Source organism: Erythrolamprus reginae, chromosome Z (assembly GCF_031021105.1).
Source record: "Erythrolamprus reginae isolate rEryReg1 chromosome Z, rEryReg1.hap1, whole genome shotgun sequence".
In the NCBI taxonomy this organism is placed as follows: domain Eukaryota; kingdom Metazoa; phylum Chordata; class Lepidosauria; order Squamata; family Dipsadidae; genus Erythrolamprus; species Erythrolamprus reginae.
Window position 1 is genome coordinate 123,963,580 of NC_091963.1, and position 11,304 is coordinate 123,974,883.

At 42.2% G+C, this 11,304-nt stretch overlaps 1 protein-coding gene across 1 annotated transcript; it reads right to left on the bottom strand.

Annotated features, from left to right (window-relative positions):
• Positions 1-1,172: 1,172 nt before the first annotated feature.
• Positions 1,173-2,180, bottom strand: LOC139154067 (olfactory receptor 14I1-like). The gene has a single exon (XM_070728498.1). It carries the CDS (start codon positions 2,178-2,180, stop codon positions 1,173-1,175), a length of 1,008 nt encoding a protein of 335 aa, XP_070584599.1.
• Positions 2,181-11,304: the final 9,124 nt, after the last annotated feature.

An 11,304-nucleotide genomic window follows, 5' to 3' on the forward strand; every position in this document is an offset into this window, starting at 1 on the left:
TAAGTTTAGAACTATATAGAATTCTGGTGGGAAGCTATTCCAGAAGACATGTGCATGTGAGTAAAAGGTATGAGCAGGAGTCTGTGTGTATGTATGGAGGTGGCGTGTGCAATTGTAATGACATGCACGCAAGCGTGCATTCACATTTGCAAACCTGTAGAAAAGATAAGTTAAAAACTAGCCCATGTGTGATTCTTTGGACTATGTCAAATACCGTCTTATGTTTCTGAATCCCAAAATAAGTGCTTGGCCTTATTTTCTGAGACATCTTATTATTTTGAGGTGTGTGGAGCAAGAGAGGATTCCTCTTGCTGTTTACCTAATTTCCAGCGCTCTCTCCCTAACCCTAACTAGAGGAAATGGCAGAGACCGGCTATGCATGCATTTAAATATTTTCAAGGAGGACTTATTTTCAGGAGGAGGGCTTATTTTGGAGGGGCAAACTTATTTTTGGTGGATATCTTATTTTGGGGAAAACACAGTACATCCAAATAAGTAAACTATAATTTTATTTTTTTATTATTTGTATTTATACATCATTCCAAAGGGACTCAGGGCAGCTAACAATAATTATAAATACTAAAAGCAATAAAAATACAACAATGATAAAACAGCAATATTATAAAACGCATAAAAGCCTAATACCTATATACACACAGTCTTAATTCCAGGCTTGCTGGAAGAGCCAGGTCTTAATGACTTTCTGGAAGACTGGTAGATTGCAGATAGTATGGATGTCTGGAAGCAGTTGATTCCAAAATGTCAGAGCTGCCACAGAGAAGGCTCCTCCCCGGGGCCCCACCAGCTGACATTGTTTGGCGAATGGGCCCCAAAGAAGGCTGACCCTGTGGGCCCTTACTAGTGAGAGCAAGGTATGAGGCAGAAGAAGGTCCCATAAGTAGTCTGGCCCTGAGCCATTTAGGGCTTTAAATGTGATAACCAACACCTTGAATTGCATCCAGAGACTAACTGGTAGCCAATGCAGCTCATGTAAAATTGGTGTGATATGGTATATCTGCAATTCCGCATACTGTTGCATTTTGTACCAGCTGAAGTCGCCAAATGCTCTTCAAGGGTAGCCTCATGTAGAGCTCATTGGCATAGTAAAGGCAAGAGGTGACGAGGGTGTGAGTGACTGTGTGGAATGCCTCCTGGTCCAGGTAGGGCTGCAACTAATAGACAAGATGAACATGCGCAAAAGCCCCCCTATCCACAGCTGAGAGATGTTGCTTTAGCTTCAACTGTTTTGTATTTTGATTTGTAACCCTTTGATTAAACAACTTCCATAAAGCAGCTTTGATATCCTTATTCCTCATGCTATAGATTACAGGGTTCATCATTGGAGGGATCACAGAGTAGATCACTGCAAGGACTTCATCCCAAATGTAAGAAGATCCAGAATTTGATATGAAATGGGAAAATAAACCTGTACCACATAATAAGAAGACAACAAGGAGATGGGGAATGCAAGTAGAGAAGGCCTTTTGTCTACTGGCCACTGAGGACATGCTCAATATAGTCTTGAAGATTTTTACATAGGAGATGATAATTAACATAAAAGAAACAACACCAAGCAATGCACTAAAAATGAGAACCCGAATTTCACTAAATTTGGAATCGAAGCAGGAAATCTCCATGAGGTGTGGGACTTCACAAAAGAACTGATGGATGACTGTGGAACAGAAAGGCAATGAAAAAAGAGTTCCTGCATGGATAGCAGCATTAAGAAAGCCTCCCATCCATGCACCCCCTGCCATCTGGAAGCAAGTTCCCCATTTCATCATAGACATATAATGTAAAGGATGACAGATAGCTACATATCTGTCATAGGCCATAGCTGTGAGAAGGAAAAGGTCTGATGACAGGAAGAAAAGAAAGAAAAACATCTGTGCAGCACACTCAGAATATGATATGTTTCTTATATTCATGAGGGCACCAGCTATTGATCTGGGAATGGTGACAGTCGTGGATCCCAGATCAACAATCGCTAAATTGATCAGAAAGAAATACATTGGTGTCTGAAGATGGTTGTTCATAACTACCAGAATGATAAGGAGAAGATTTCCTGTCAGTATAATCAGATACATTATGAGGAAAACCACAAAGTGCAAAATCTGGAACTCCCGTTGCTCAGAAAATCCCATAAGCAAGAAATCCATGATGATGGTTCTGTTTGGCATTGTTGAAATTTTAACTGAGAGAGAAAATCATATCAATTTAACAAATTTTCGCATTGAATATAATTCTATTTTGCAAAACTATACACTCCAGCTAACTGATTTTCATTTTTATATGGTCCCTCCCATAACATAAAAGCTACATAATATCAAATTAGTTCTTTAGTAGTGATGTCCTTTATTTAAGGAATAAATTCTGCAGGAGAAAAATATAACATTAGTGCAATAGGTTAATATCTTATTTAATCATACAATTCCAATCTTGTTTAAACTTGGAATTCAGTTATAAAATTATTTTCTTTTAACATACAGTTATTGCATACATAATTTGTTATAATGCACCATAAATTCTCAACTGCTTGAACTCCTAAAGATACAAAATACAGTGATACCTTGTCTTACAAACGCCTCATCATACAAACTTTTCGAAATACAAACCCAGGGTTTAAGATTTTTTTGCCTCTTCTTACAAACTATTTTCACCTTACAAACCCACCGCCGCCGCTGGGAAGCGCCCGTTTTTGCGCTGCTGGGATTCCCCGAGGCTCCCCTCCATGGGAAACCCCACCTCCGAACTTCGGTGTTTTTGTGATGCTGCAGGGAAATCCCAGCAGCACAAAAACCAGGTGCTTCACTGGCAACGCAAGTCCAGAGGTGGGGTTTCCCAGCAAGGGGAGCCTCAGTGAAATCACAGCATCGCAAAAACACAGAGGTCTGGAGGTGGGGTTTCGAGAACTTCGGTGTTTTTGCTTTGCTGCGATTTCACTGATGCTCCCTTCGCTGGGAAACCCCACCTCCGGACTTCCATTGCCAGTGAAGCGCTCATTTTTGCAATGCTCGGACTCCCCTGCTGGGATTCCCCTACAACATTGCAAAAATACAGAAGTCCATAGGTGGGATTTCCCATGGAGGGGAGCCTCATGGAAATCCCAGCAGTGCAAAAACGGGCACTTCGGCTGGCAAAAGGGGTGAATATTGGGCTTGCACGCATTAATTACTTTTCCATTGATTCCAATGGGAAACATTGTTTCGTCTTACAAACGTTTCACCTTAAGAACCTCGTCCCGGAACCAATTAAGTTTGTAAGACAAGGTATCACTGTACTTCAGGAAAGATTTCAAGTCTATTTAGATTCTTCATATATAATGGAAGGGCAATGAGACCTATTATTCTGGCATTTTTCTGAAAGTTTGATTTTTTAATAAAATGTATATGTTTTTTGTGATGATATGATCCCAGATATACGTCAAACATTTTATAATTTGTTTATTTATTTGTCTATTTGATTTAATTTATATGCTGCCCAACTCCCTAGAGACTCTGGGTGGCTCATAACCAACAAATAAAACATATATTGTATTATAAACTAGGACATCTAAAAAGCAATTTAAAAACAGTTTAAATCAATATTAAAAGAACCATACATGTCATCTATGGCCCAATCTCGATAGTGCACCATCCAATCAATGGCCTCAGGCCTGTTATGTCTTTCTGGAAGGTCAGTAGGGTGGGGGCTGTCCAAATCTCAAGAGGTAGCTGGTTCCAGAGAGCTGGAGTCACCACAGAGAAGTCTTTCCTCCATGGCCCCGCCAGCCGACACTGTTTGGCTGATGGGACTTGGAGAAGACTCACCCTGTGGGCCCTTATCAGTAGATGGGAGCTATGTGGTAGAAGGCAGCCTCAAAGATAGTCTGGCCATAAGCCATGTAGGGCTTTAAAGGTAATGACCAACACCTTGAATTGTGCCTGGAGACTAATTGGAGCCAGTAAAGCTCACAGAGAGTTGTTGTAATGTGGGTATACCTAGCTGCACCCCCAAGAGCTTGCGTGGCTGCATTCTGGACCAGCTGCAGTCTCAGAATACTGTTCAAAGATATCCCCATGTAGACTGCGTTGTGAGGTGATAAGGGCATGAGTCACTGTGAGAAGAGCCTCCTGATCCAAGTAGGGTCGCTATTGGTGCATTAGGCAAGCCAGTGCAAATGTCCCCCCAGCTACAGCTGTCAGATATTAATCTGAGATAATGTAATAGTTCCTATGTCATAAATAATATTGTAATATTTCCTGTCATAAAAGGCCATATCTTGAAGATAAAGTTCTTCATACCAATTTCCTTTAATTAGAGAAGAAATTTCAAAGAAAAAAAGTAGCATGGTTATAATGATTAAATATTAGAAGAACATTTGATTTTTTTTTTCATATTAGGAGGGAATATCGATTTTGCCAACCTTTGAAATTTTAGAGATACATCTTTCTTCTACTGTTACAGAGATATTATCTGCAGTTCTGGGATATACTAAAGGATATGAATTATCAACAGAAAGTTCCATATCTGTCCATTAACACAAAATTTGCTCTCCAGTTGTTTCATTGAAAATGTTATATTTCTCCCTTCAGACTTTATCCTATTTTTATCAAAACTATTAATACAACAACAACAATAACAACAACAACAATCCTTTGTTATAACTCCTAAGAAGGCAGTTAAACTTTTCTTGAATAAGAAAGAAATAATAATTTTTAAAACTTACTTTTTCCCTCATTGATCCTTTTAAGTTAATAATAAAAACACATACAAGTCAGTCTATGCTCCTTTTTTCTTTTATTTGTTTATATTTCTTTCACAACCTCTTGAAGTCTTATTGTGGAAGTTTTGTAGCACATTCCTTGCTCAAGCATAAGTGCATGATGCAAATTGATGGAGAAAAAGTTAGCATCGAACACCAATAAATACAAGAATTATACAATGGAAATGAATCCTTAATTAGGATCCAGAGATTATTTACACTTATTCAAAAATATTTTTTTAAGAAAAGAGTAAGAATGTCCTCACTGATGTTCTACAGCTACTATTCTTGTAATCCAGCAATTACATGCTGCAAATCAGATATGGCTTCATCCTCAACATTTGCTAACTACACCCATAGGGAACATGACAAGAACATTGAGGACAACTATACCCAAATGAATGGTTACACAATCACAACTCTAGTGGTGGCAGATTTCATTTTCCAGAGCATTGCAAGAACATAATGTTTACTTTCTACAAGAGGAATGTATAGTAGAGGTACAAAATAGAATATTGCTTTAGCAAATAATGAATAGTTAAGTTTCTTTCTGTAATTAACGGTAGATACAATATCATCCCCCCCCCAAAAAAAATCCCACAAACAATGTATATTTTCTGCAGGGTTGTCCTGTCATATTTGATAATCATACATACTATTTTCCTAATACATAATCATTTCCATTATCATATCTTTATCTGTGTTCCAACCCATAGTATCCATACAATATTTCTTTATCCTACTTAGATGTCTTGCATGTCCAAAGCCAGTGAATTGGCCAATGCATCAGGAATTATATAAGGCTGAGGAGGACCTTGCCAGCCGACCGGCATTCCAGGAACACCAGCTCACCACTTGAGTGGTGTGCACAATGGTCTTTGAATAGACAACTATGAGGCCCCTGGATCTCCAGAAAATAGGGTGTCCAGCTGCTGTTGAGAAGTCAGTCCCTGGCAGCACTGCCAGAAAAATTCACCAATTGGGCCAGCTTCACCCAGGTGGACAGCAAATCCCCCCTGTTTGGGAATACTACCCCCGCCAAGGGTGAATCCAGTGGCAATGGGTGCCAGCATCATTTCCCCAGCCAGTCTCAGCTCCACTGCCTCCAGCACTGGCAGACTCGCCCCCACCACCAATACTTCAGAGCCATTTTTTATGGGAGTCATGGGGAGCTTATGTATTTCTTGAACCACGTCTAGTCACACCTCAATCACTATGAAGTCCAGTACCAGTCCAATCAGAAAATGATTTTGGCCATCATTGACAACATGGATGTGACGCAGAAAAATGGGTGGCTCCACTGTCCTCCTAAATCCAGGATACCAATGAGTTCCTGCAGCTACTGAGGACACAATTCAAAGACACAGGCCAGGGACAAGAGGCAGAAGCTGAGATCAGAGACATCAAGTAAAAGGGCCATCCTGAGAAGGAGAGGGACATTGGCTATCATGACACACCCTTTTTCATAGGGTGGAGTTAGTCTCCAAGGATGGGAATGATACTGGCCATAGACTGAGTCTGAAAAACTATAAATAGGGTCCTCCATGGGTAATACCCACTCTTTTATGCAAAGGACTAAGACAGACTCAACATGCTGCTTTATATAATAAGAAGTCTAATGTGGGGGTAGCCAGCCAGGAAAAATTATATAATAGAAGGGAGGAACTTGGAGACAAGCTCCACCCTACGAGAAAGGATTTATCACAATATCCAATGCACCTTCTCCCTAGTGGTGGGAGCTAGCCTCCAAGGATGGGACATACCAAACCCCCGCCCCTTGGGAGGGCTCTTATAGATGGTTGGGCAAGTTCAAACCACTTGCTGCTTGTTGAAGCACCCTCCAAAGAAATGATGTCTCATTAGAAGCAAATTGGTCTACTTTATAATGCTGTATGAGTGCAGATGCCCAAGTTGCTCCCGGCATATCTCAGCAATTGAAGCACAAACCAACCAGGCTGCAGTAGTGGCAGTGCTTTCAGTTGAGTGGGCAGTCAAAGGAGCTGGACAAAGTTGAGACAATTGTTCATAGATGACTGAAATGGCTGCCCAGATCCAGTGTCTCACCATAGTGGAGGAAGCCTTCCGGCCAACTGCAACACCCAGGAAACAGATCATCAGATGAAGGAAGTTCATCTGGTGTAAGTGTCTAAGATGCGTCAGACATCGAGAGTGTTCCACAAGTTCTCCTGTTCATTAGTGGGCTGTGTACAGAAATCTGAGAGTACAAATTCCTGCACCCTGTGAAAGGAAGTGTTGACTTTTGGTGTAAAAGAAGGATCTAATCTTAAGACAACTCTATCATCATAAAAAATACAAAGAGAGCGTACAGAGAGCACTGCCAACTCCAATATACATCTGGCTGAAGTAACTGCCATTAGGAAAACTACTTTTACCATTAGATGGTAAAGATAAGCATCTTCCAGCAACTCAAACCGAGACGGAGTGAGAGCATTAAGCATGGTTGCCAAGTCCCAGGATGGGTACCTGTGCACCATTGAAGGACAGATATTAACAACCCCTTTAAGGAATCTACTTATAAGTGGATGGTGAGACACTGGAAACCAGCCCCCACCCAAGTGACATGATAGGACCATGGCAAGGGCAGCCACCTGGCAGTGGAGGATATTTGGGGAAAGACTCTTAAACAATCCCTGTTTCAGGAACTGAAGAACTTCGATGATAGATAGACATGGAAGCAGCCTTCCTGGAGACACCACGACCAGAAAATTCACTACGTTGCCAATTAGATCCATTCCATGGAAGGTCGATGAGATGCCAACATGAGCTCAATGACGTCTTGCTGATGCTTTAGAGTGAGCCACTCAAGTGCCAAGTGGTCAGCTGCAGCCAGTGTGGATCAGGATGCTGCTCTTATCCCTGGGCAAGCGACCACTGTCAGCAGGATCCTCCATGGTGGAGTGACCAACAGTGAAATGAGGTCCTTGGCCAGTGGGGGGCCAGCAGGATCACCTCGGCTCATAGGTCCAGTATTCTGTGGATCACCTTAGGCAGAAGGGGAAGGGGAGGGAGGCCATATGTAAAAGAGAGTGTAAATTGCCTCTGACCCCAGAGTCGTTTTGCATATCATTCCACTCAGCATTGGAAAAGGGAAAGATGAAGACACCACTCCAGCTAATCCATGTCATAACAGCTCAGCCAATCTGATGTCTTGTTGGCTATCCATGAAATATGTTCTGATGAGATGGAAAGCAGATGTTTCTCCACCCATAGCCCTAATACCTTGGCTTCAGCCATCAATCATTTTGAGATGGTACCCTCCTCCCTATCAATGTGATAATTAATACAGATAATGTTTAGCTGTCACATTATCAATCAAGGTTAATACATATTGTCCAAACAGTAAAGAGTGAAAACTCTGAAGGACCAGGAAAACTGTCTGGAGCTCAAAGAAACTGATGTTGAAGGCAGTTTTCAAAACAGACCAAATGCCTTGAGTAATCTCAGCCTGGTCCTGGCATCATTGGTGACTGTACTCCTGGGTGGTTCCAGGATACTGCCACCCTTAAATGGCTATGGATCTCCACCACACTAGGATCTGTGGATGGATGCAGGAATCCATACTTTGGTCTTTGAGGTGCCACATCCCACTCGTTGAAATGGAAGCAGAAACCATTGGAAGTCTTCGGAATGCAAGTGAGCCCAGGGAAGAATGTGAATGGCCAATATCATTTTGCCGAGGAGAGATGACAACTAATCCAGAGGAATCAGTCCTTGGTTCAGAACATGGTGAACAGAGTCCAATAAGCCCTTCATGGCACCGGACCAGATTATCTCAGGGACTGCCTTCTGCTGCACAAATCCCAGCGACCAGTTAGGTCCCACAGAGTGGGCCTTTTCCAGGTCCCGTCAACTAAACAATGTCATTTGGCGGGACCCAGGGGAAGAGCCTTCTCTGTGGTGGTGCCAGCCCTTTGGAACCAACTCCCCCCAGAGATTAGAATTGCCCCCACCCTCCTTGCCTTTCGTAAACTTCTTAAAACCCACCTCTGCCATCAGGCATGGGACAACTGAGATATTATTTCCCCCTACGCCTTACAATTTACGCATGGTATGTTTGTATGCATGTTTGGTTTTATAATAAGGGGTTTTTTAGTTGTTTAGTATTGGATTGTTACATGCTGTTTTTTATCACTGTTGTTAGCTGCCCCGAGTCTGCAGAGAGGGGTGGCATACAAATCCAATAAATAATAATAATAATAATAATAATAATAATAATAATAATAATAATAAGTCATCACTCTTCTCCTGGGACAGGTACACCTTGCACTCCAGAGAGTCAACGATCACACTTAGGTGAGTCAGTTTTGTAGCTGGAGAGAATTGACTCTTGCCCAAGTTCATGAGGAACCTGTGGAGTCTGAGGGTATTGAGTACTACCTGGACATTCTCCTCCTCTTGGCATGCAGAGGAAGATTCGATGAGGCTATCATCCAAGTAGCATTGGACGCACATGGGTATGGCCCTGAGATGGGCAGCTAGGGTGTCTAGAATCTCCGTGAACACCCTTGGATTCCTTTGCTTTGTGTTGGTTTTTGTCCCGGGGTGGGGGGAATCCTTATGTCCACACTCTGAGGTTTTTTTTGCTGCTTTGGAGCATTCTGTAGTTGTTGAGTTCTCATCCCTGGCAGGGGATCTGTCTCTAGCTGTATGCAATACATTGAAGCCTCTGACCCCACCTCCAGGCTTGTGGAATACTTGTTTTTTGCCTTGTTGGCCTTGGGAGTCTAATCAACCATGCCTGTGCATTTTAAATAATGTTTGGGAGCTAGCTTAGCTGTTGCTAAGCTTACCGGAACTCAGCTGCCAATCATAATTATCATTATATATTGCTTGATAATAGTACATTATTGTGCAAAAATGGCAGATGGCAAAATAATTTGCTCAAAATGGTCATCAGAAGATTAATATATTGAAAATGGCTACCACCAGTATAATATAGTCAAAATGGCTGCCTCCACAGTAATTATTCAAAATCGCCACCTCCACAGTAATGTATTCTAATATATTTAAAATAGCTGTTGGACTGCCATGCTGCTCCATTCACCTCAGGAAAACACCTCCTCATCAGTTGACAATGGAGACTTGAAAGCAAGCTGTAGGACAGCTGATTATCGGCAATGAAGGTCTCGGCGGTGATAGCAGCTTCAGAAAGACAACACAGAAGTAAAAAAGGCCAAATGGGACCAATCGCTATGCTCATTATTGAAGAAACAATGAGGGAGCTGATCCAGCTATTTTGGGCCCAAAACCCAGCCAGAGGGAGAGGTATTTGGCTGCTTGAGTGCTTGACTCCTGCAGCTTGATGAGTCGATGACAGGAACGCTGAGTTGAAATCCAAGAGCAGGAACTTCAAAGCAGGAACAAACAACGCCACACAAACCCCCCAGATAATCAGCCACAGTTTGCCTTGGCCCCATTCCCATTTTATGCCATTAGCCCTCATTAAGGGAACCACACCCAGCCCAGGTGTGCTTATCCTATTTCTTAAAGTGATCCCTTCTTTGCAAGGCCCTACGGTTGCGTAAATTAATGTATTGTCCTGCAGATGAACTGAGAGAGGATAAACTGTCTGACGAATTGCCAGCCCCTTCCCCTGAACTGTCTGCCAATTCTTCCTGGCTCTCTGCCCCATCTTCCTGACTGACTGCTACATCTTTCTGGCTGTCAGCCCCATCTTCCTGACTGTCTGCTGCATCATCCTGGCTGTCAGCCAGGCTTTCACAGTCACTGTGTGCCGCGTCTCCCCCATCGGTGGGGGCAACAGCTGGCCCAGGCCCAAACACAACAGTTTCCTCACAGGAGATTCCTAGAGATACCCCACAGAGGCTTTATCCGGTCCTGTTTCCTCCCAAGAGATTCTTAGAGAGACCCCCATGGAGGCCACTGCCTGCCTTTTCTGGTTACAGTTTCAGAGACTTGCGTTTGTAAGTGGAAAATGGCTCTTGAGAAGAGGCAAAAAAAATCTTGAACCCCCAGTTGTTATCTAGAAAGGTTTGTATGTAGAGGTGTTCCTAGATAGAGGTATCACTGTGTATGTTCTACACTTCATTGAGTGAACAAGTGTTCATGATTCATCTCAATTCTTATCTACATTCAGTAATCTGACAAGGGAAGGGAAGATAAAAACAAATTCAAACAAACCAAGAATGCAACCCTATTGAGCAGGGGATTGGAAGACCTCCAAAATCTCTTCTAGCCCTATTATTTTTCTACTATTCTGCTAAGTTTAGAACTATATAGAATTCTGGTGGAAAGCTATTCCAGAAGACATGTGCATGTGAGTAAAAGGTATGAGCAGGAGTCTGTGTGTATGTATGGAGGTGGCATGTGCAATTGTAATGACATGCACGGAAGCGTGCATTCACATTTGCAAACCTGTAGAAAAGATAAGTGAAAAAGTAGCCCATGTGTGATTCTTTGGACTATGTAAAATGCCATCTTATGTTTCTGAATCCCAAAATAAGTGCTTGGCCTTATTTTCTGAGACATCTTATTATTTTGAGGTGTGTGGAGCAAGAGAGGATTCCTCTTGCTGTTTT